The 27,363-nt window shown below is 33.1% G+C and overlaps 2 protein-coding genes across 3 annotated transcripts; one reads left to right on the forward strand and one right to left on the reverse strand.

Annotated features, from left to right (window-relative positions):
* Window positions 1-1,060: 1,060 nt before the first annotated feature.
* Window positions 1,061-26,969, reverse strand: LOC148609839 (uncharacterized). 2 transcript variants are annotated; one of them, XM_088541238.1, is made up of 5 exons: window positions 26,467-26,969; window positions 8,735-9,046; window positions 6,465-6,596; window positions 5,283-5,423; window positions 1,061-4,243 (listed from the first exon to the last, which is right to left on the reverse strand). In XM_088541238.1, the coding sequence occupies exons 1-5, from the start codon at window positions 26,501-26,503 to the stop codon at window positions 2,967-2,969; spliced, it is 1,899 nt and encodes a 632-aa protein (XP_088397364.1). In that variant the 5' UTR covers window positions 26,504-26,969; the 3' UTR covers window positions 1,061-2,966. The 2 variants fall into 2 exon arrangements, with proteins under 2 accessions (XP_088397364.1, XP_088397363.1); XM_088541237.1 differs by lacking the exon at window positions 26,467-26,969 and adding an exon at window positions 13,078-13,349.
* Window positions 14,671-17,571, forward strand: LOC148609840 (uncharacterized). The gene is made up of 2 exons (XM_088541239.1): window positions 14,671-14,798; window positions 15,266-17,571. The coding sequence occupies exon 2, from the start codon at window positions 15,737-15,739 to the stop codon at window positions 17,111-17,113; it is 1,377 nt and encodes a 458-aa protein (XP_088397365.1). The 5' UTR covers window positions 14,671-14,798; window positions 15,266-15,736; the 3' UTR covers window positions 17,114-17,571.
* Window positions 26,970-27,363: the final 394 nt, after the last annotated feature.

The following is a 27,363-nucleotide window of genomic DNA, read 5'->3' on the forward strand; positions in this document are numbered from 1 at the left end:
TCCAAACACCCGAAGGCCAAATGAAATGTTAGTGAACAATAACGAACGTTAATTACACCACCTGAAGGCAAATATAAAACTGTACAAAATGATCATAATTGGAACCATTTCGAAACAATACTCATGACTCAAAGATTGATAACCCAAAGGCAATTTTGTTGTCTTCCATGTTTTAAAAAGCACAGACATTTAATGAGCAAATCAAATGAACCTTGTTGTTTGTTTTTTTATATAATTTTATTGTTTTGTGAATCAGTGTTTTTGTTTGAATATAGTGCCAATATCAGAATCTTGAGTGCAACTATACTGTAGAATAAGATAAAGACTACAATTAATCATTGTATGTGCAAGTCCCTGATGGATGCCAACGAATCACATAGGCACAAATGTCGATGATACTCAGAGATGTTGATTTCTCCCCAAAGTGAAAGAATTTGAAAATGGGATGAACATTTTTTGAGCAGAATAATTTTGAAAATAAAATATAGAGCTATTATTTTAAAAGTCAAATAATTAATGGAGAAATGACGCATTTGTACTTTGTCATTATTAAATCATAAATGTAATTTGGAAATTTTTTTTGGGTGTGTAGAAAATGATATACAAAATTCTTATTTGATATCTGAGGTACTATATTTTCATCTGTGTGTACTTCATAATAAACCTACAAATGTATGTAGCAAGCTTACACATGTATGTCTTGTACACTACTGTTTGTAATTGGAAATAGGATTAAAAGGCATAAAATATGCACACATCTATAGTAGTCAAGATATCAATGTTAAAACTTATGGATGCATTAAATTTCATCTTGTGTTGAATACTACAAATGTATTTCCTTCGTTAATATCCTAATGTTAAGCTATCTGGTGTCTTGCAGAAGCCTACTGCACACCCTAGGAAGTATATCCCTGATTTAAGTCGTTTTCATGCTGTTCTTTTTAATATTTTTGATTTTACTATCTCATCATTTCAGTGTTATTGCAGCAGTGATGTTAGATGTATAAACATACTTTACCTGTATTTGTAAATGTGCATTTATGATAAGAAAATACATAAGCACCAGATTCATATTTCTTTATTTAAATATCTTATTCTAAATAAAATACTACAAATTCATTAAACTAGTATATCATTTTAACATGTATAGGTAACAAATAATAGATGGATAAAAATAAACAACAATATAACACAGTACAAAGCATATCATGATGAACAAAATACAGAATTTACAACCATAATAAAATACTGGCATCAAAATATTACCTTGGATATACTTAAATGAGATTTCTTATAATTGAAAAAAAAAACTAAATGCTGCGTAAAAGACATACTTCACAAAATATAAGATTATCTCCCTTTAGAATTTTACACCTAGTATCCTGTTTATTCAACAGTAACACTGGTACAGCTATTTTAAGATTTTAGCTCAACATTATCCTTTCAACATATACATTTTGTTAATAATGACAATGCAGAATTCAGTATTTAAGCACCATTGAATCCTACAAAAAATTTTTATCAATTACCAGTATTAATTACAGAAAGATTCATTAGTTGTGGTTTGATTGGCTGATAAATATTATCATTTACACTTTGTAGATCAGCCATAACTACAAATGAGTTTTTTGAAAGGCTTGAACATGTCAGAACAAAAATTAAGCTTTACAAAAAATGTACATGAAATAAAAATTAAAAGAGAGAGAAAAAAAAAAAAAAAACAAACACGTCTTCTAGTTGATTTAGGCACATTTGAAAAGTTCCAAAATTCACTCCCTTAAATATAAATCTGATTATTTACAGATTTTTACAGTTTGTCCAAATTTACAAATACAGGTCACTTGTCAGTACTATTTTAGCCTGTAAAACTTAGTAGAACACAAATGTGTAGAAATAACCAGTCCCTTAAAATAACAAGACATCCATAACACAGGGAGTGGATGAAAGAGGACAGCACTGGATACCCAAGTACAATTACTCTAATGCTAAAGATGAATTGTGGCAGCACTTCATATGAGGGCTGATTAATCAAATACACTAAGGTTCAGAGTTTTTATTCATAAGACGGCAATATATAGTAGGATCATTCACAATATTTTTCTGGAGAAAAAAACCCATGCATCAAGGTGCAAAAGGCAAAATTTGTCTTAGAGTAACTCTCATTTGGCTAATTACACCAGTATGTATAAAATAGTTATCCATCAAAGAAATTAGTTTCAGCATGGAATATCTCAATCAGTGTTCATAGTTTGAAAGCCAGGATATGAGTGCGTGTGATAGAATGAATAATAAGAATTTACCACCAAAAACCTGAGAGCCAATAGAAATAGAAGAAATGTGCAGCCAACTTGATCGTGAAAAGTACTACAGAATTTAACAGTGAAACCAATATCAACAGAACTGAATAAAATGTCTTCTGTCAACAGTCGTAACAAATTTTAAATCATTCCTAAAAACTTATATATACAAAAAAAAAAACAAAACAAGAATGTATATCTAACAGCTAAAAGCCTGGTAAATAACAGAAAGCAGAAGTTGAACCAAATATTTTTATTCAAAAATTGGTATTTGTTCCAACACCTGTTTATGATAAGTTTTGTCATGAGCTCCCCCTTTTGAGTGCAATATAATTAGAATCATTGTTTTGGAACAAATGACAAGACTTAAAGGGAGGAAACCATAATTTAGCAATAGAGTAATTGTCACAGAAAATCATTTAGCTGCAATTACATATATATTTAAGTTTCATATTTGGCAATTAAATTACACCGTTTACACGTACAATATATTTTTACATGTACAAGAAATTTCTGAACACATAGTAAATGGAAACATACTTAAAAAATTCTCCAAGAAGCAGCCCTAATATTTAATCTTTAGAAATTTTCAAATGATTTTGTACACAAAGATAACAATTCTGGATTAAGACTAAAATAGTAAACTCTAGTAAGTACTGGCAAGAGCAATTATCTAAACACAATCTGACCCTCACAAACATCTAGTTGACCCCTGCTCTGGGTCCCTGAGCTACCATCACTGATCACAGAAGGTGAACTTCCATCTGCTAAGAAAATTTGCCCTTCACAAATCTGGATATTTGATTGTGGATTGTTGTCTCCACATTGTAAATGGTTTTCAATGTTACTAACAACATTTTCTGTAAGGGAAGACCTTGGATTTTGTAAAACAATACCCTGTAAATTATTATCATCCACATTTACTTGTGGATTACTGCTATTCAGAAGTGGATCACTCTCTGTACAGTTTTGACAGTTTTCAACATTGTTTCTTCTATCTGTATTGCCGTGCTCTACGTTTGTAAGTCTGATTACCTGCTGTTCTAATTCATCAGTGTGTAAGTCTGGATTTGAAAGCATGATTTGTCCATTTTGAATTTGTAACACTGCCGAGGGTGGCCTACTTGAGTTTGAAGTCACAACTTCATTGTCTAAATTCCCTGTATTAAGTGATGCTGGCCTAGGATTATTACTTAAAAGGATTTGCCCACCTTGTACAACTATTTCTCCATCTGCTGCCTGAGCAGGCTGTGCAGCAGAACTGTTAGAAAGGAGAATGCGACCTCCTTGAACATTAAGATTAGGTTGTCTTGGAAGACTTTCAGTCACAGGCTGTGACCTTGGTCTTTGTGACCTATGAGTCAATGTTTGAACAGCAGCATTTTGAGTTCTAGGTCTAGGATCATTTGATGGGCGGTTTTGCCTACTTCCAGCTGTGTTAGATTGCCCTGCTGTTTGTGGCCTAGATGCTGAAGGATTAGGAACAACATTCACTCGTAAGGGATTCCTATCAATAGTGCTATAGTCAGGTGGTGGAATATTTTGTGTCTCAAAAATCTCCTGTTCCACATCAGAATATGATGGTGGTGCTTCCATAATGGCAAACTCAGAAAATTCAGCTCCAGGTACATATTGGATACCATTATTAACATTGACAATTATGTTGCCATAGTTTGCTGAAGGAGCCATGTTCAAAAATGGATCTGCAGCTTGGTAGTTAACAGGCGAGGTATCATGTTCTCTTTGACTTCTCTGAGAGTTTTCTGATCGGTAATTTCTACGAACAGCATTCCTTTTCATTCTTATTCTGAAAACTGCCACTACTATGACAGAAATTAGAAAAACAACACTGACTGTACAGCTTATTACAACATAAAGAGTTGTCTTCAGCCATGTCATGTGATCATGTTGTGTCTTTGTAGCATCTATGGTAGTATTGGTTGTGTCTAGAACAGAAAAAATACAAAAATATCAAATGATAAAGAACATTAATGGATAGAACAAATGTCCATTTCAACATAATAATATTATCATAACTTCAATAAATTTAAAATAGCATCATATAACTAGCATTTTTTGTCTTTACTAGTAGTGGATAACAGGGTGACTGTTAAACTTAAAATTAGAATAGCTTTGATTTTTTTTTTGTATAAAGCTTTTCAGTATTAGTTTCTTATGTGAGGCCACATCTATTCTCATGTTGAACTTTGAAAAACAGAAATTTGGATGTTGTCCTACAAGCATTTTAACTTAGAATCTTTGTTTTTCAAAAAAATCATGGAATTGTACCCTTCTGTCATTTCACAAATTTTCAGACAAAATGTGCCTCTGAGCAAAACTGAGAAAAAAAAAATATAAATTTTATGGGAAATCAGTCCTATTTTCCAACTTGGTTCATCTATCTAATTCTTGATTCGTCAATAAAATAAGTATGAACATGTATCATACAACTGAAAATATGAAATTCCCTTTTTAATTGAAAAGTAGAAGTGCTCCTCCACTAACGATTTTTGTTTTGGTTCAAAGTAAAGGTGTAGCAATACTTTAATTCACATACAGAATCAAGTGAGGGCAATATTTCAGATGAAAGGAAACAACCTTCCATTTTTTCAGTCGCCTGAATATAGCTGAAATATTGCTGCTCAGATGTTAAACCCCAACAATCAATCAATCCATTTTTTTCAGCCAATATTGACATTTTTATAAATAGTATTCTAAAAATTATCCCATGTAGACAGCTGAAGTTACATGTACATATGGAATTAATATCAAAGTCTTGTCTAAAGTCACCAGAAAATGTTTTTTTCTGTCTTTCGTAAATTACACTATAAATTTCACAGTATGCAATTCAATACAGACCTACCGCAAAATTTTCATGAAACTTTTTATTGATTATATGTAAAATTACTGGATTTTAGTGTAGACCTGCATGATGGTCCAGCACTAATTTTCAAACATTAAACTTCAAATCATTATAATACTCACCTTTCTTTTGATCTGTCAAACTCAACAGTTGACAGTACTCATCAGAGGCATCTCCACAATGATCTATATGAAGCTGATCACAAACTAACTCATTGTCAATACACTTCCCATTCAAACACCTGAACTTGTTTACACATAGACCTGAAAACAGTAGAGATCAATTTCTCAAACATCAGTATGTAAAAGTTATAATTGTAATTGGAATTAATATATGTTCATAATGCATCCGTATTAATGGAAAAATGATTCTCTGTACATATAATACTGCAGGTTTTTTCGGTATTAAGGAATATGAACCACAGGCTCCAAGGAGTCTGAATCGTGCACCTGGCTAATTTTTTGCCTTTCATGGGCAATAACTCTAACAAGGAGTTGTCCAACAATTTTGACTCAATGAAGGCTTTGGATGAAAACTGAAAAAAAATAACATCATGTTTCAAGGGCAATAACAAAGAGTTGTCTGACAACTTTGATCCGATGCAGATATTTATCACGGATCATAAATCCCAACAGTAATTTTGTGCACAATACTCTATGGCACAATCATGCCAAGATTACACATAGTACTTTCAGAGGAGAATATTTTTCAAAAAATTTTTCCACAACAACTATGGACACCAAATGATGGCATAAGCTCAGTTGGGTTTGGCCAAATGAGCTAAAAAGGGCAATAACTCCAACATGGCTTCACAGATTGAAACAAAAATTTGACCAGAGATAAATCTCATCATTCTGAACACTCTTACTTATTCTTGTTCTTATTCCTATGTCAGAGTTCGGCTAAACCAAGAGGAGAAATGTTTTGAAGAATTAATGACCATAGATGACGACGAGGACAGATGCCAAGTGATGGCAATAACTCACATGGCTTTTGGCCAGGTGAGCTAAAAAGAAAGTTTATATATTAAAGAGATTGTTAACCAAGTTGTTACCATATTGACTGTAAATGAGATGTCTAATCCCAGGCATAATAGGCTTAAAAACTTTATCATTGCTTTGCATGTAGCAGCTTGATACAACCTATAGACTGTTTAACAAGATTCTGACAAGAATGCAAGTGGACACAGAACTTGCAGTTCGGTATAAGGGTAGGAAATAAACAACTTACCGGTATACAAATATGACCAAGGAAGGGACAAAGGGGTGCTATGCCCTCGTTTTTGTTAGCTTGAATTAGCTTACCTTTGATACAGTTAAATTCATCAGAACCATCTTCACAGTCAGGTACATTGTTACATCTGTAGTCTAAGGCAATACATTGACTTGATCCTTCACATATAAATTGGTTACTTAAACATTTAGCACCAGTACTTGCTGTTAAAAGAAATTTGAAGTGGACATGAAATAACAAAGACTATAGTGAATGAAAGATGAAGAAACCCTCATACCACAAGGCAGGTTGCAGCCGGCCCCAAAACAACATTATACACAGGTACAGCGAAAGAGTTGCCCCTATATACTCAAGTAACATAAAAATAAACTAAAGGTGAAAACGAAAAACCAGTCTAAACTGAACCCATTTTTGAACTTTAGAATAGGATTGGTTTATAAGATAGTGTTTGGTTTACCAAAGTTAAATACATTTAATTGATATAAAGGATTTTGGGTTTGGTTCAGACAGGTTTGACTGTATATGTTAAACAATGTAAATACAAAAGTGCTCTGTATGTCTAGTTTGATATGACTGCAGAACCAAACTTTAAGGGGTATTCTATTTCTCAAGTTGACAAATCTTTTTAATTGGTATTTTGATGAAACATTTTGACTAAGAGTGGATATGATCATAGAACATTCAACACCTGAGAGTTTTACCTTTTCTAAAAGACATAAAATTTGTAGGGTAAAATCACACATGTTTGCGTTTGCATGACAAGAATTTCAAAAATCAGACAGCTTCATAATTAAAGTACAAATTGTTATGGATCATAATTCAAAACATCAATCCCAACGTTTCTCTTTCCATAAGGAACTTATTTGTAAAATTCCATTCAGATCAATACATTAATACTCAGGTTATTGCAAAAAAAATAACCACAATCATGAAAATTGCTGTCATCTTACAACATCAAATACTTTGAGGTTATATAAATCTTGACTTATCTTACAGCCCTCTAAAGGTTCAAATAAAGTTTTCACAAATCATTAGAAATATGACAACCAATAAAGTAATGAAGGAGGATAAGGAAGAACTGACTGGTTATATAGCAGTAGTTGTCTGTAGTGAAAATAATACATCTTCCAAAGCAATTCAACCAAACTTCTTCAACTAATTCAATTACTTTTCCAACATAAAATACAAGGTTCAGTCCCAAACATTGCATTTTTTTTTATATAGAATAAGACTTTCTTAGAGATATATAATTGTTAAATAATAAAATAATTTAAAGGGAACAGCTTGATTTGACCACAGCGGTTGAATACTGAATACTAGTAGTTGGGACAAGCACGACACACCTCATACATTATCCAAGTGGCCACTTAGTGGCTCTTTGTTCCTAAAGTTGGTTCTAGTCGTAACCTCCAAAATCAACCCAAACCTTCCTTTGCTGGTATGGCACCTTGTGGTACACTTTCAATTCATTCACTTTCAATCAAGTTATCACCCAGAAATAAGAAAAAAATGAATGTTAACCTGGCCACTTAGAGGGCCTAATTCCTAAAAGGTTCAAGTCTTTACCCCTAAAATCAATCCTAGGCTTCTTTGGTAAATAGCACCTTATAATACAATGTCAAAAAGATCCATACACTTACATTTGTATAGTTAACTCAAGTCTTGTCTGAACATCAGGAAATGCTTGTCTCTGGCCCCCTTTCTGGCCCTTAATTTCTTATATGTTCAATTCTTAACCCACAAAATCCATCCCAATCTGACCATTGATGAATAAATTATTGTGGAATAATATCATAGACACCCATATGTTTTTCCTAGAGTTATATGCATTTGTAGTAAAATTCTATGTAACTTTTGTTTGTTGGCCCCTTTTCCCCCCATAATTCTAAAACAGTTAGGGCCATGACCTCAAAATCAACACCAACCTCCTTTTGTAGCTTGGAACCTTATTTTAAAATTTTATAAAAATCAACCAACTAACTTTCAAGTTATTGCATGAAAACCAAGTATATATAAATGGATGACACAGTTAACGACAGTGTCATATCATTATACTACGACAATTTTTTTGCAGCCATATAAAAATCAACAAAAAATTTTAGCTTGCCATGTTTTTCTTCTTTGCATATTCCTTAAATTAGCCAATACAATTTGATTTGGTAAAAGGACTGTAAGGGATTTTTTTTAGCAAAAAAGCCCCCAAAAAGTCCTAATTTTAAGAAATATGCTAAAAATAGAATAAAAAAGGACATGTACTGGTCACACTGGTAGTCTTTTATGTGAATAAAAATAAACAGGCTCAGTTAACCAACAATTTTCTAAGGGTAGCCTAACAACTTACATCTAGCATCAACAATAATGACTAAGTTCTTTGTGATGACATTATTTGAAGCATTGTAGATACACTTATAAATGCCGGCATCTGATTTGTGTATTCTCTGGAAAAATAAAGTCACTGTATTGTAGCTCATTCTATTTTGATGAACCGTTCCAATTACTTTGCCCTGAGCTTTCCATTCAGGCATCTGCCATTTTTCTGTATGAGCACTGTCCTTGACACTGCAGTTGACCTCTAAACTTTGACCTTCCTTCACATGTATTTGATGATCAGGAGTAAGGATCATTAAAGGGTCATGAGATGTAAAACACACTACTGAAATTAAAAAAAAAATTAAATGCAATAAGTTGTATTGTATATATACATGTAATTTTTTAATTGTTTTACAGTTAACACAAATTCATGCAACGAAAAGTCAAATCAGTTCACTATTTGGACAAAGAAAAGGATAACTGTAAACTTTCAAAAGTTTAGGGCAATCTAGGAGAAGTTTTGACATCAGATGCTTCTAAAGTGTAAGCGTGTCCTACTTCAATATCAGCACCCATCACATTGCAAGTGAGTTTAATAGGACAAGCATCAAGTTTGATGGGTAGTCAATCCGGTATAAAGCTGTGAAATCTTCTGATATCTTGTGCCATCTGTGAGAAAGAAGTTTCATATTGGTCGACAAGGCTGAACATAATTGTCTAAGAAGCTTGAACTGTTCATTTTTTGCAAATAATTCCTCATTACAAATGGTTTAAGAAGTACATGTATGCCAGCAAATTAACTCTGTCACACACAGTTTTAAAGATAATGGGATACAAAAAGATCCATGAAAGCCACCTGAAATCAGAACTTTTTATTTAAATTGAATTTCAAAATATTGTGCAGTATTGTATCCAAACCAGTTGTTGTGTCCTATAGTCCATTATGAAAGTTCTGCTATGTCTAAATATGTCAAAAACTAATAATGTGTCCACACTTGGTCCAATGAAACGGTGTCCAACTGGTGGTTGCCGTTATATAGGTACTGTCATGCTGCACTTTCCGAAGCTTTTCATACTCTGAATGACGATCTTAACAACTGATTTCTGAAGTATAAACTGTGATCAACAGTTAAACAGTATCCAACTCCACAAACATTTACAAATTTTGTTTCATTTCACCTTTTTCACAAATTTTTAAACCTGTCTAAAATTAATTCGCATAATTACATCCCAAAACTATTCTTATATGGTATTTATCTCACACAACTGCAATAACTTAATTTCCTAAATGCAAATTTATGACTTAACATCTTTCAAGGTCAATAAGGAGTCCCTCAAATTGTCAGTTGATTTGAAGACATGGCAGGATCTTAATTTTATTTGCAAAAATAACAGAATATTACTGAAATGAATAATTGCCAGAAACAAATTTACTGGTTATAAAAGATGTATTGAATGATACAAGAATAACATTTGGACTATATTTTTGTGTGTGTTCAGAAAAAGTAGGGAAGTTCCTGGCATGAACTGGCAAAATAAGGTATTTTGATCCTGAAGGAACGAAAGTCCCAAAAAAGTCTTTACTTTTGCAAAATTTTTGACAAGACAGTGAATATAACTGTTGAGAAAAAGATAAAATATAAAGGAAAACCAACCAGTCTGTATTATATAAAAAAGCAACAGTCGCACATGGTGATGTGGAAACTCACAACATCAATCATGAAGATTCCACTAGAACGAGATATTTACATCAAGATGTATATTTATATTGTTATGCTCCAATGTACGCCTGTCATGACAGGCAGATACAATGGTGTTGAAAAAAAAACTGCATGCCTTAAATCCATTTCTTTTGCATATGCACTGTTCAGCTCACGGTATTGCTTTGGAAGAAAATAAAGCAACTAAGCATGTTGTGAAAATATTTGACTATTAACATTCAGTTTTCAATACAATTTGGCTGTGAGCTAGAAGGATACACAGGTAAGCACATGTCTTGTTTTCATTTCATTTCATCTACTTCTTGATTAGTTTTCAAATAAATAATGACCATATTTGAGTCACATTATGTCATAATAGGTAAATTTCAAAAGAATCCTTGCGTTATATTCAATCTTTTTCTTTTACTGCTTGAGTCTGTCTGTCTTTTTTACTGTTGAATAACCACTTTCGCTTTGCAAGCAGATTTGTTATTAAAGAGGCAACCCTTACAGCACATGCGCGGATTAAGGTCACAAGAAGTGACATGCATACAGATTTATCTGGGTCGATTTTTTGTCTTGCAAGACAATAAATATATAGACACCTATTTCATGTATGTAATGCATTTTATTTGTGGATATCAAATGAAAGAGTAATCAAGGGAACCAAAGTTATAGCGGTAACCAAAAGAATGTAATCCACGGACAAAGACCAGACATACATGTACACAACAAACAACATAAAGTAACTAAAATCATACATACAAAGTAACAAAAGCAAATGAGCAACTCAAACTCCACGAAAAACTGGGAGCATGGACTAGGTGTACCAGTAGGGTAAACGTCCTCTGCCTTTCTAGAAACACCTGCCGAGTTGCTCATAAAAAGTCAAGTTCGTGGCAGACAAACGAGGAAAGGAAAACTATGACCCGTTGAATGAAGTTATACAGGAAAGTAACAATCTAGTAGAAATAATTCTAAGTTAAGGTATAGTTCAACTGAAACAAAAATTTACAAAAACGACAGCTAATGCAGCTTTAATTTGTAGATTCTCATCCCCGCCCGCCCCTACACAAAAGGGCCCACTCCAGTTTTTTTATATTTTTGATTTCTTTCCCCGGATTTCTTGTATGTCCGTATCCATCACTACTCTACTTATCTTATACACAATACTATAGACTTCCAGTGAAAAAAGGCAGTGGCTGCTCGTCCAAGCTTTCGTGGACGGGGGGCCTCCACAGGCTAATCGTCCACACATCCGGTGTGAGTCAATAGCACACAGAATCATTTACGTTAGTAATGTGGAAACTTAAAAATTCTATTTTATACAAATATATACATGCGAAAAATGATACAAATACCATTTTAATTGTAACTGCTGTAACAAATAACGATTAATATTCAATCAGAATTAATTCCTATGGGACCAATACCAAATATAACTGAAAAATAATGACATAAATTTGTCATTAACTCGGTCTGGTTCACAGTTGGAAATTTTGCTAAAAATAGAATCTCATAAGGCAACAGCAGGGAATTACCTATATTGAAAATATTTATATCTGTCCAATGTGGCAATGGTGTATGTTAAGGCAGTTCTATATCTAAACTGTGCTAGATGTATTTTAATGTTTCTACAAAAGGTGGTAATGCAGGAAACAGTATTTTTTTATATGAAATACATGTACATTAAAAACTATACCAGCGATGTATGTCCCTGATTTATGTATAAGAGTGTAAAGGGATTTCTATTTATGATGATTCTTAAAAGCTGGGGAGTTTTTTTTTTAAATTAAATCTCAGGAATGTTATTTGGATTCTATGGAAAACATACTTGCATGATAATGGAAAAAAATTATGTGCTTTATTCATATGCAATGTACATGTACAATTAAGTTTTATTTAATGTCTTTACACAGTGCTGTAAATAATAGATGATTCTGAAATATCTTATGTCAGATGTGAGCACTACCGAACTTTAAAAAATATATCATTAAAATGGTCCCTCATTTTCTCACATGAAAGTGACTAAAGCTTTCAAAATCCTGGAAAACAACCTGAGAATGGCATGTGGGGTTAACAGACTTGCAGTGCAGTACTGGTCACTGGAAGTGAAGGGTCTATAAATAGCATGGGAAATCCCAGTATTTTCACAGGATAGGGGTATATTTGGAAATCATTATGGAGATTAGGCTTTACAGCACAAGAATTAAAATGCACTTATAAAATGTACAAAAATGTTTTTCCTTTCAGAAACAGTTTTAATATTCGAAATAAAATGAAAACTTTTTTCACAGCACTATGAGGAGCTGGAGGTAATTTCTGCATAGGACTATTTTGCATATGTTCCACATGCTCATTGGTTGAATTGGTGGTCTGTAACCTATTGACAGATGATTGTAAATGCTCCAAAATTACTGACCCATAATTGACAAATATTCATGCAACAAATAACATATGATTATGATTAAACAATAAAAGATATCATAGCACACTACTATACAATCAAATGAAATCCTAGTTTCATGTATTGGATTTACATGTACAAATGAATACTGACTCTGTAGTCTGTACAAGTTCAACCATCTGCATCTTAGCTTTTATCGAAGATTAAATGCCGAGCTATTCTTTTTTTTAAATATTCGACTGTATGGACATATTTTAAGTAAGTTACCTGTCTGCTTGATATTGATATATGCTAACACGACTAGGAAATGCGAAATTTGAAACATATTTTTTTCAGAACCATAACATTTCTCAAAACCGGAAATGAAAACAAGTACTGGCGATTAAACTAAAGACCGAAAACAGAATGGACACATTAACACACAACTACTTTCCTACAATTATCGTTAGACATTCGATATACACATTTTCAGTTGCGGAACTTAGTGTCCATGTTCATTCAGGGTAACTTCTGCGGGTATATATTAAGTCCCTGCCACGTGTTCCCTGCATGAGTTCAATATTCGAATCTGAGAATACAAATAGTTTTCTGATAATACACCTAATATATAATATATATATTTAGAGAGAGAGACATATAGAATAATTATTATTTCGCAACAGTTAGTATTTAAAAGTGACCATGGTTCCGTCACGAAATTCCCGAGTATATAGTGAAGACCTGTGTCACCTTTGATTGCAGCAATATTGGAACCAGAAGATTTTGCGGGTTCCACGGACCATCCATCCACCCCCCCCCCCTCCATTTCATCAACTTCATGATGAGTTCATGATTAATTCCTTGATTATATGTATCCCTAACCCACAAAAAATAGCTTAAATTGACACATTTTACCATGTCAAAACCCATCAAGTAATAAACAGCATTTTGATACAGAACATCGCAGAGGCGGTAACAAGTCAAATCGCGTCACTTGTTAAAATCGGCAACTTTTCATTATCGTTGTACTTGTGTTTGATTTATCTTACAAAATATTTTAATTCGAATTAAATATTGTTGTGTATTATATGTTTTATCTGTGATAATTTAATAAAATTTTGAATCTAAACTGGGTTTGAATATAACTGTTTTATTAGTCCCACATATAAATTATCTATTTTAAATTTACTTTTTGATTTCTTAACGTTCATAATATATGATGACAAATGATGATAAATTTTGATGACTTATTAATTGATTTAAAAGCATTGGAGTGTCTTGCTGTCCACTGTACGTACATTGTACCAACAACGATGTGAAGCATTGGCACAACCGCTTCAACACCAGAACTGTCACCCTTGGTTCTGTTTCCTTCAACAAGCTGATCACAGACCTGTATGCTGAAACAAGTGACATACCTGTTCAACTCGAACTTGTGGCAGAGAGCAAATTGCACAACTAAGCGGTGCCAACGCAAGAAGACCCGTCATTTTCAGGTCTTTCACATTTCCCTCAAACTATCTTAAGGTTGTTCTTCCCAGGCAAATCTTTTAACAATAAACGTGCTGATTTTTGACAAAAACAAGGTACCGATTTAACCAGACTTGGTGCAGTGCCGATTTGACTATGCTTGGTACCTATTTCACCAGGTACCGATATAACCAAGTGCCGATATAACTAAAATTCCGTAGAGGCGTACATGTTGTACGTACATTTTGTAGCACCCAACGGAAATGCGGCTTTGTTCTATTACCTTAATGATCTCCCGAGTAGAGTAAATACCCTGTTTTTTTTATTATTATTATTGACAAGCATGCCGAACAGGCGAACGAAAATTATTGGTTCTGTGCTAGCTATAGGTCGTACCTGCAGTTGTTCACTGGTATTTAGCTTAACTACTACTACTATCATGTGACATAGCTTTTATTTACGGAAATGATCAACATACTCGCTAGGCTAGTCAATTGTTGATATCAATATAGGAAATGGCATCTAACAAATAGCGAAAGGTAAATAATTTTAGAAATTTTACAGAGACTGGTAATTTGGTTGATCAGTACACATGTATTATCAATTATATGTATTATTTGAGTCTTAATTTGACCACCACCAATCGGACTGATCGTCGAATCTCAAAAGGGATTAGATACAAGCAAGGGTGCCCCCATTGACAGATATGCAGCCCGAATATAGTATACTACTTGTAAGACCCGTGAGTGGACTCGACCTTTTTTAAAAGGGAAACAGGGACAGGCTAAATATGTATGCACGAGTATATTTTTTGCTTACAAGCAACAATAATAAATGTGGTGAAGAGAGTATGCTGTCCCATCAATGCAACCAAGATTAAATTGTTTTTACTAGGCTGATGTACTATTCCATCTTTGCGATATGTAAAGGTTGTCTACTAAGCTATTGTATAACAGTGCCATTTTGTGAAGTAAGGTTATATACATATTTTTTTTTAATTTTGTAGATGCTTCTCAGAACAAGAAATTAAGTAGCTGTCTTTGTAAGAATCATGCAAAATCTGAAAAATGTGATACACCCCCAAAAAGGCTACAAATTTTTATTTTTATAATTAAGTTGTTTTATGGGTCTATACTATGAAATGTGTAATTATTCATTCAAATCTGCCTGCTCTTAGGAGATAATTGATATTGAAAATACAGTAGATTCTATTGTATTTGAGCGCCATTTATAGAGTTATCTCCCTTAATTTTGAAAGTGCATTCTATATAATTTTTATCTCCTAAGAGCACGGGTTATATGAAAAAACACATGTTTATTTCTGTTTACTATGATTTTTCAAACAAAATATCAAAAATAAAAATATGTAGGCTTTTTACCATGAATCACATTTTGCATGATCCTTAGCTGGAGTGCTACTTAAGCACTAGAGATATTTCTGCAACAGTGCTGTTTGAATAAGAAAGATATAGAAGAAATGGTCAGATGGGACGAATTGCCAGAATTAGTCTTGGCCAAAATTAGCAGTTACTGTGACCTTCTAGACAGAGTCTGTATCAGCAAGACTTGTAGAGCCTGGGAAATTGCTTCATATAGACCAGAGGTCTGGACAAACATTTGTATTTCAGGACAAAAATTGTTGCTACAAATTTCTTGTAATATGATGTGTTTAGATGAAATGATTTCCGACAAACAGATAAATTCCGATTTACTAAACTTTACAAGAAGAGGTAGCCCACTAACAAGACGACTTTCAATAAATCTTTGCCGAGAATTTGATGCTGAGATTTTGGCAATATTTGCAACAAGTTGTAAAAATCTTGAGCATTTAGATATTTCAATATGGCCGTCAGATTCCAGAGAAAAACTAGACTATACCGTTTATGATAGCTTTAGAAATATACTATATGGCAAAAACAACTTGCATACTATTAGAATATATGAAGTACCATTGATCAATTGCTTCAGGTCTGTAGAAAATACCCACACTGGTGAATATTTTCGGAATACAACTATTCCATTCAACGTGTCACATGCACAGCAGCTTAAGGTCCTTTGGATAATCAATTCCTTCAAATCTCATTCTCTAAGTTCATTGATGTATCTAGTGAATCTTAAGGAGCTCGCTATTAATCCACAGCAACTCAACTATAGCTTACTTAAACACTTGGCATCCAAGTCTTTGAGAGATTTATATTTAGTTGCAAATGAAAACTGTCGAGAATTCTATAATGAAGCAATGAACAACACACAGTGGGAAGATATAAGAAAACATGGACCCCAACTTCGAGTGCATTGTTATTTTAGTTGTAACCATGAATGGACGGAGAAAGATGTTATTCTGAAGTCAAAAATGCCGCTCAAATCGCTAGTGTATAGGAAAAATGTGTTATTACGTTACCCGGGTGATATATTTAATTGTTTGATTGATCACAATGACACATTAGAAGAATTTGTTGATTACAGTATGTCCGAGTTAACTTATCAGCAAGGACACGACGAAACTTTCGAAAATAGGCTAGACCATGGAATAATTAAACTTGTAACCAATTGTCGACAGATAAAGCTGCTCACAGTTAAGGAACCACTTTCAATTGCTTCTTTGGCTATCGTTGCACATGCAAATCCAAATATAAAAAAATTGCTAATTCGCTCTGATATGATATTACATAAGAATGATGTTCCCGATGACGTTTTTCCGAATGACATTACAAAAAATGATGCAAGTCTGCTTTGTGAACGACCGGAACTTTTAGAAGCTAAAATGTCCGAATGGCTTTGCAGTCCGTGGAAATCTTTGTCAAGATCGGATTACTTTAGATTTATCAATGAAAAATACAAGAACTTCAGATAAGGTCATGAAAACTTTTTTTATAGCTATTCAAACTTAAAAGACAGTGTCCAAAAGATCATACAGGTGTTCTGAAATAGTTAAGAAGGACACATTGGTATAAGGTAGGGCAGAATTCTACCTAGAGAGCTATTTAAAACCTAGATTTGTATTAAAATTGGAACTATCTATTTCAACTAGCTGTAAAATGTACTATAAACAATAGATCTAGATTACCAAAGTAAGTCTCAAATATATAATAATTACTATTTTGAGTGGTCTTTGTACTTTATCTTACGTGACATTGTCAGATACCTGTCGAATCTGACGTGCGACTATAGTGAATTATGTCTATATTATCGCTATGTAAATGAGAAATTCCATTGCTTGTTATTTTGATGCATAAAAACATTTTTTAGGGTATAATTTTACTGTGATCAATAAATTTTGTTATCTTACAAATAAAATGTATTTAAACTACACTGAACTAAACCTAAAGGCCAATAACTTGATTTATTTGACTAACCTTCGAATATTAGCCTAAATATGACCAAAACTGCCAATACAATACAATACAAAAGTACGCCAATACAGGATTTACCCGTCCAATACGGCTTTTATCCGTCCAATACATCATATTGGCTTGGTGAAAATCAATATTGGCCTAGGCCAATATGACGTATATTGGACTAATTACACTCCTTGAGACGTTCACATTTCCCATTTTAGCGTTCATGCATCGTTTATTGTGCATTTACACATCGTTTTGCGTTCGTTTAAACGCACGATAGAAGCGTTCATTTATTTTTGTAATTTGATTATTTCCTTCATTTAACTGTTATTTTTATATTTTTTGCTATTATTTAATGAATGTATTCAATTTCTGATTAGTTTATACGCTATAACCTAATTTGGGTCCGTTTACGCTGAATAATCCGCGAACCATAATGACCTTTTTGTTGATGTTTACGCCTGGACGTTTTGACGTAAACGTAGATACGCGCCTGTCAAGTGTATTAGGATAGGCTTCTGTAAATAAATAAAACTTCTGCTGTAAGAAGTAAATAGTAATCAGATTTCTAACATTACCAATTGAGCCATTAAGGAAAATAATACACGCAATCTCTATTTCTCATAAACCACATATTTGGTACATGGACACATATCATATACAAAAAAACATGCTATATACAAAACTATTTACAGACGTGTTAGACACATTACAGTATTGATGAAGTTAGTCAGGAGGACTCACTCTTTTATTTATACTTTAAATAAATTTACGCAAATTAATGAGACTTTCGGTAACATTATTACCCTAAAACCTAAAATACATGGCCGCTTTATAAGCTCCTTGTTGATATACAGTTTTCTCTGTGTTGCGAGTGTTGTACATTTCATAATAAAATGATCTTCGTTCTACTGGGTCAATACCGCTGCTGGTGGATTTTGTCCCAGAGGATATCATCAACACAGTAATGTAATTTTATGGTTTTAACAAGAGGAATGGAAGAAAAACTGGCTCGGACGTCGCCCAGTATAAAAAGATCCGAACCTGACCACAGATCGGACACACTGTTGTCTTGTAAGACCGTGGTGTCCCCAGATGGGAATCTTAGCACGTTCACATCTAGTGCCCCGACCATTCCAACAAAAGTACCCAAATCACACGTTCAGTCTACAGACAATCTATTCCAGTACAAAAATTCTGACTATTTTAAAATAATCAAGCCATGTTCAATCACTTTAAATGATATATTTGACTACAGCGATGACGAACCACATTGTACTATATCAAAATGTGGTATTAAAAATTGCAAAACATGCAACATTTTTATAATCGACTCTTACTTCTCTAGTTCCCTTACAAACAGGACCTTCAAAACAAAAAGTCACGACGATTTAAGTTGCAAATCAACAAACTTATATATGGATTAGAATGCAACTTATGCGGTCTAATATATGTCGGTGAAACACAAGAACGATTAAACAAAAGAATGTGCGGTCATCGTTCGGGAATAAATACCACCAAATCCCAACATTTTATCAACATTTTAATGAACAAGATCATTCAATCCTCCCTATGAAAGTTCGTATTGTAGAAAAAAAAATACCATCCTACGAACAGTCCCGTTCTAAGTAAAAACTATCATAGGGAAAGAGAGTAGTACTGGATACGCAGACTAGGTACTGCAATACCTCACGGATGCAATGGCAATTAACATCAAAAGTATAGGAAACCTTTCAAGCCACTATAACAATAGCATAAATGTGATGAATTTATTTGACAAAACTCGAAGACGGGAAAGGAGTCATGGCCATCGCCGTTATACGTCACCTAAGTTATATGTTGTTTCAATATATGGTCTCCTTCCTTTCATACAAAAACCTCTTGGACTGCATCACATTAGAACCAAACTCTATTCTATACGGATTACCTCTCACTCTACAACACCACCTTTACAAAACAAGTCTTGACACTCCTGTTTCTTACCCTACCTCATCATTATACATATTTGTTGCCATCATTTTAGATATTGGTTTCCACAGACTCTTGAAACCAGTTTGTGTGAAGAAAAAAGATCATTTCTTCCACTACCGTTTGTCAACAAAGGTATAGATGCAATTAATTTGGCTAACATCCTTCATCACAAAAACGCTACCAACCAATTCCCCCATATTTCAAGGACAAATCCATACCAATTATTTCATAACACTATACTTCACCAATTGCATCAAAATTTTCAATTATTAAAGACTATTGCAGAACCTCGAGATTGAAGACTTCAAGGCTAAACCACCTGACTGTTCTTGCAAAAACTCTCCATTCAAATATGACCCTTCCGGTCACGTCGTTACGGGAGATTTGTCCATCATCGAAAACGAATATCAGCGTAATATTCTTTCAAAAGGTCCCAAGTACCGTAAACCGTCTGCTTAGCTAAATATAATATACAAAAGAAAAGTTTTGCCAGTATATATATATTTACATGACATGATAATTACGGAAATATATGTCTAAAAGGAGTCCATCTTCTCTCAAAGTTCAGAATTTTATTGTTCTTTACATCAATGAATTCTTCTAAATCATGTAAATATTGATGTTTTGATTTTAGTTCTATAATGTTTGGAAGTTTCTCTATCAACCTACATTGGTAGATATAATTTTTTACAACAATAACAACATAATTAAGAAATGGAATCTCATCAGTGTATCCTAAAATAATACTTGATTTGTTCAATTGAAAATCTTGATACAAATTCTTTATATAATGTGACACAATATCCCAAAAACACTTTATGATTTTACATTCATAAAAGAGATGTTGAATAGTCTCTTTTTCAGATCCACAAAAAAAACAAACAGTGTTTTGAATCTTTAAGATGTATTTAGTACAAAAATTTATTTGCGTGAAGAATTCTATGAAGTATCTTGTATTGAAAAGATTTCATATAAATGTGATTGCATGCCTTTTTCAAAAGATAGAAATATTTAATTTCTATCTCAAGCACTTCTTCCCACTTTTCGAGTTTTGCATTTGGTGAAAAAAAATACGCCATCTCTTTAAGTATTTATAAACAAACTTTGCCTTCTTTACTGATAATAATGACTTGAGAAAAGAATCTTCTGCACGAAAGTTTTGAAAAGTAATATTATTTACATTATTTCTATTGTAATCTTTTACAGACTTTGGTATGCTAGATATCAAGCTGTAATATCTCATGAAATTATTACTGATAATCACTTCCTTGATTCTATCAAAAGACATGAAGCTCTTTGTTTGTAGATGTATAATATCAAATATTGGACACCGAAAGTTTCCAACCATTAATGGCATTATGATAATTCATTTCTTCACAAGGTACATAACTCAGGATTGAGATAGATAGCATATTTTTCACACAATTCTTCATTAGTGGTTTTGCAAAGGATAAACTACATAAAACATCCATTCAAAAAGGATTAGCAACCTTTACACTTACATCATTGATTTTTTTTTCTTTTTGAAGTTGATAGACACGTTCACCTCCATAATTGTAAAAAAATCTTGAACAGAAGTTTTGCCAGTGGCCACCAGGATTCCTACAGAATTTCTGTACCCAACTCACCTTAAGATAAGACACAAAAGACTGAATATGAACCATGTTTAGCCCGCACTGTTCAAAGTCACCTATCAGAGTATTCCTCCTAATTTTGTCTGATTTACCATTCCAAATGAATTTAAACATAGAATTAATTTCATTAAACTTTTGGTCTGGTAGGTTTGGTAATGATGTAAAGAGGTGAATGAGCTTTAACACTCTTGATACCTCCTTAACTTTTCTTGCAAAATTTATATCAACCATAGCACCTAAGTCTAAGGATAAGTCCACACCCAGAACACGGAAATTAGAATGTGACCATTTTAAATCTTAATTTGGACATATAACATGATCAGAAAATTTCTTACTTCCAACCCAAATTGCTCTGGTTTTTGATTTATTAACCTTTAGATACTAAGTGGAAGGAATCAAAGCATTTTATGGTCTCCCTTAAAGAGAACTAACATTAAAAAGGTATCATCTGCATACTGACTAATAAGAGGTTCGGAATCATTAACAATGACACCACGCACATCATTATCGTTTTTTTAGTTTGATAGCTAATAATTCAAAACCAATAATAAAGAGATAAACAGAAAAAGGATCTCCTTGCCTGCAACCTCTATTCAAATAAAAAAAAGTTTGACACGTGATTATAATTGATCACATAGCATTTGGCTCCGATGTATATGACCTTAAACTATTTACAGAAAGAAGTACTAAAATTAAAACTCTTCAAAGCTTTGGTTAAAAAATCCCATTCAATAGAGTCAAAAGCTTTTTCGAAGTCTACTAAAAGTAGCAATCCAGCTTTGTTATTTTCTTCCAAATAATGCATAAGATCATATAATAAGCGAGTATTGTCACCAATAAATCTATCCTTCATGAAACCATTTTGTGAGTAACTAATGATGTGTGGGAGCACTGATTTCACTCTATTAGCCAACACAGCTGACGCAACTTTTTAGGTCAATATCCAGAAGACTTATAGGTCTCCAATTACTAACAAAACGTCTGTCTTTACATACATGCTGAGAGAAATTTGTAGAGACAAAATAAAACTCAAACTTTCATATCAAGAGAAAATTGATTCTAGCAAAATAGTGGTTCAGCTAGTATAAGTTAATATGAGAGCAATCTAACTTTTTAACAGAAAAAACATAAATGAATAAAGAAAGAAAGAAAAAAAGGTGCACAGCAAAAGGAAGAATTCAAACTACTGAAACATGAACTGTGAAGTACATACACGAAAACAGACATATACAACGAAGAACACAAAATAACTAAAATCATACATACAAAGTAACAAAAGCAAATAAGCAACTCGGACTCAATTTAAAACTGGGAGCATGGACCAGGTGCACCGGTAGGATAAGCGTCATCTGCTTGTCTAGAAACACCCACCGAGTTGCTCATAAAAAGTCAAGTGCGGGGTAGATAAACGAGGAAAGAAAAACTATGCCTCGTTGAATAAATCAGTTTTCATTGTGTAGATGGATACACCATAACGATCCACGAGTTCATGATGACGACCATAAAACTTCTGTAGTGATGACTTCATTCTTTGTAGCAACATAACCCTGTTCCAGAAGCCTATCTGTTAGAGTTTTAGCGTGATACAAAAAGTATGCGTAGTCTCGGCAAGCTCTGATATAATGTATGAGTTGTTATATGAACGCTCCATACGCAGGTGCTGAAGGGATGTTACCACAGATGAAAGGAAAGTTGACAATTCTGAATGAAAAGTCATCACGTTTGTCGTGAAGTTTGGTCAATAGTTTTCCTTTACCATCGATTTCTAAGTGTAGGTCAAGATATGAGTGTCTGTAGTATCCTTTATCTCAAGTTCTTTGAGGTAGATGCGATGTATCAAATCCCCGAAATTACGATTGTTTAAATCATCTTCCAAAAATACAGAGGAAGATGTTTACAAAATGCTGGAATTTTTAATCGACAACATATTTGTCCAGTGTGCTGGACGTGTTTTTCAACAAACGGTCGACATTCCAATGGGAACGAATTGTACTCCTTTACTTGCTGACCTATTCCTTCGATCTTATGAAGCTGACTTTAAAGTTGATCTGATCCGAAAGAAATAATATCGTTTGACTATCGTTAACCTTACTCTGATTCTTTTTCTTGTTCTTGTTTTTTATAAGTACCAAAAACAAATGTAACACTAGTTATTTACAAAGTTATTGTAGTATTTGACAAGTTAACACTAAGCTGGCGTACTCTTTCTTCATCTATGTTTAATTGATAATCTAAAGTTTTGTCGTTATTCCAATGTTTCAATTTCTCTTTGTCATCAAATGAATTCATGTTTGAATTTTCTGACCGATTATCATTGCTTTTAATGCATATATACAGAGGTCAATGAACCTCAGAAAATAGAGAGGAAAAATCAAGTGCAGTCATAGTTTTAAAATTACCAATAAAGTGCATATTACTGATCCAATAATCGACGACACTAATATTTGTACATGTACTCTTCAAATGCTGATATTAATTAAGACGCGAATTTATTAATATATACACTGTTCATATCACAGCAGGATGCTGATCAGAACAAATGACATTGTATCTAAAGACACCATTATCCTGGCAGAGCTAATTGGAGCCCTTCCTGCTTATCAGTCAAGTGTTAATCTTTATTCACATTGATAATTTAAAGGATGATTTAATTGATGTCAAATCAATAACCATGTGTAAATATATAGCTCTTTGTAAATTTTAACCCCAATCACATATACTGCAACTAAAATGCTTACCGTTTTCATATATAATACTAATCATAAAAAGTAGACCTATATGGGCCGCACATCTGTACCTACCCATTGAACTTAAGTCACTCCCCTCCCCCGTGGAATCTGGGTAAATCAGTTGCCTCTGATGAATTGTACACATGTAGCAACAATGTGTGGAGAAATTTTGGCATTGTATTAAAGCTTGTTTATAAAAATGACAGCTTGATTGAATTAAATCCTTGTATGAATTACTAACCCCTTGCCTTGCAGTTTGATTGTGAGAGATGATAAACACCCTAATAAAATTATCAAGACTCATCTATATTGATGCGGAAAAACTACACTCTACTGCTGAACGTGTAAAATTGGAATATTTTGATATGCAGGCGCCAGAGGTCCTATTGTTAGATTTATATTTAACAAATCTAGTATCTTTCTTTAACTCGTATATCACACGTAATATTAGAATATATAATACTATAATATATATTAATATAAATACTCAAATTTGCTAAAAGATATTTACACAGAGTGTAAACTTAAACAACCCCTGTGTAGAATTCTTTTTAACCGCTACCAGTTGAGATAGACAGAGGTATCGCGGGGTCCCAACTTCTCATTTAATAAAAACAAATGTAGACTTATGTGTTGTAAATAGTACACAGAAAACTTGTCAACTAATCTTAACATTCAAATACAGTTAAAGTGCCCCAATAGGAACATAGAATCGGCCGCACATTTTGAACACTGAAAACAATTCAAATGCTTTAATTTCAATAAAACAAAGTTGAATTGCAAGAACACACATAAGATAGCTCTTGATGGGTTGTTTTATGTCCTGTACGAAATTTTGAATATGCCTAGGGTTTTTTGGTAGTGAATTACATTACTTGTGGACACCCATGTTGAATAATAATAGTTTCATAATACAATTATTCAAAACTGCGCTTCAAATGATATCATTCGATATAACAATAAATTCACAACACGAAACAAATATTTGGTTCAAAAATTGTTATCTTTTTAAGATACTCTATATTTTATAACATCTATTAAAAACATAAGAAAACAAAATGAAATTGAAAACAAGTTATCTTTATCATTCTTTGAAGACATAATTAGCAAAAGATGAAGGCCAATTTTGCAACCTATTTCCATTCAAACATCTTTCAGGTGATACGTAGAAAACAATTGTGTATTCAAATCCAATTGGAATGTTTACAATTAGCTTAACGGAAATGACCGACTTTGTAACGTTATTCACTTATAACAGTGTATATAAGTATTTATCCTGCAATGAGTTCATTAAAGGGCAAATAATGGGTGTCAAATAAATTTTTGCTTTAATTGTTTAGTGGCGAAAAAAGCAATTAAGTTCCGCCCATCATTACAATCACGCGTACCGTCGAATCTCTTCTATCAATCTGTCAGTCACAGCGTTCCGAAGACATTGTGCCATCCTTCTCCCAAACAAACATGTCTAGCCGTGTCAATTCAATGTTTTACGGCGCAACTTTGAACATTGCCACTTTGAATGTGTACCCACACAATCCAACAAATCAATAACTTTGTCAAAAGTGAAAGTAGGTCACGGACGAAGATATTTCACATCAGAAAAACATATTAAATGACGGAAATTGTTGTTTAATTTTGAATATTTATGTAATGTTTATGACTCGTTTAAAAGAAAAAGTTACAATTTACAATATTTCGTCAAATAATGTCCATCTCTCAGAATTACGTTTTGTCGCGGGTTTTCAATGAACGGCAAATGCTTGAGGGCCCACGACAGGTTCTTACTTTTGAATTAAATACTCTTAACAACACAAAACCATCAAAATTGACTTATTGCAGGACAAACACAATATTACTGTATTACAGGAAATATATAGAAAGTATTTGTATTCGGCTGGGAAGGGGAGTAACTGCTCGGCAGAGCCTAGCAGTTACTTCTTCTTCCTTAGCCTCATACAAATAATTTGTATATTTTTCTGTAATGCACTAATATTGTTTATATATGTTATGGCTTTCTTATGCTTTGCATGTAATTTGAACACCTAACAGAATTGCAAGGTTAAACACGGAAAACAACTAATTGTAATATTAAAATTTAAAAGAAATAAATCATATCTGTTAAGTTTGTCATTTTTTATATAAGTTCGGTCAATTGTTTAACATATCATATAAATATATGTACAATGGCCGATATTTATGTACAAGTTGCAACTTTATCCAATAAATGTACTGAATTTTAACAGTGTTTTTATATTATGGAGGATTTCTCAATTCGTTGAAAATGTGCTGCTTAATTCAGGTTTGCTTTGGGTATCTTATCATATTACAAAGAAGACACAGCAGACGGAATACAAATCACACAATTCAAAGGAATTAAACGTACGCACAAGCGAGGAGATCAAACCCAAATGAAAATTTGATGTATACGATACTTTATATATATATAAAGTATATATATAAAGTATATATATTCAATATATATTGAATATATATATATTCAACTCTTCCGTATGGACAATATAGATAGCATACCTCTAGTATATGAACAATGCTTTAATGATGGAACCATTGTATACTGCTTGGAATATTTAGGAATAATCCAGTGTGCCTGACCATCTGTTCGTCTTTCTATATATCTTGTAAGGCTCCGTCTTAATCGGTGAATTAATTTTGATGAGATGTTTCCAGAAGGATAGGCATCATATGCATATAGGCAGATCCTAAAGAAGGGTGGCGGCGCAAGCCTTAATATGAAATTGAATACCTTTTAAAATGTCGTATTTTTTCTGTTATAAAATTAGACTATTTTCAAAAGCAATAATATTTGATGAGTAATCAACCGAAGGCATTATTTAGCATTGTATTATGTACGCAAGCAAATATCAAATATACGTCTTGTTTTTCTCGACACGTTTTGTTTTTCAGAAAAAATGTAGGTAACCGGGTTTTTGCCTCTTGTTCCATTTCTGATATGAAGGTAGATGGGTATGAAGGGAAAATCCCAAATACATACAAAGGAATTTATATGTTAAAACTCGTGAGCACCCCCCGCCTAAAAAAATGATATAAGTGCAACTTTGTCAGAGGGTTGTACATCGTAATATTATGTAATTAAATCTAATTGATTGTTACTGGAGTAGCATTTCCTGAAAGAACCACTTCCGTATTTTAAAATTGCGGAGAAAGGAAATCAAGCCTGTAGTACATATTATGTAGTAATTAAAATTTATTTAAAAAAGCAATCAAGGGAACCAAGATTCTAGCGGAAATCAAAAGAATGTAATCTTGGGACAAAGATCAGACATGGAAAACATACAAACACAACAAAGAACATGCAGTAACTAGAATAATACATACAAAGTAACAAAAATAAATGAGCAACTCGGACTCCACGAAAAACTGTGAGCATGAACCAGGTGCACCGGTTGG

Source organism: Perna viridis, chromosome 8, assembly GCF_037379345.1.
Source record: "Perna viridis isolate PV_CMFRI_1.1 ecotype Kerala chromosome 8, ASM3737934v1, whole genome shotgun sequence".
Classification (NCBI taxonomy): Eukaryota; Metazoa; Mollusca; class Bivalvia; order Mytilida; family Mytilidae; genus Perna; species Perna viridis.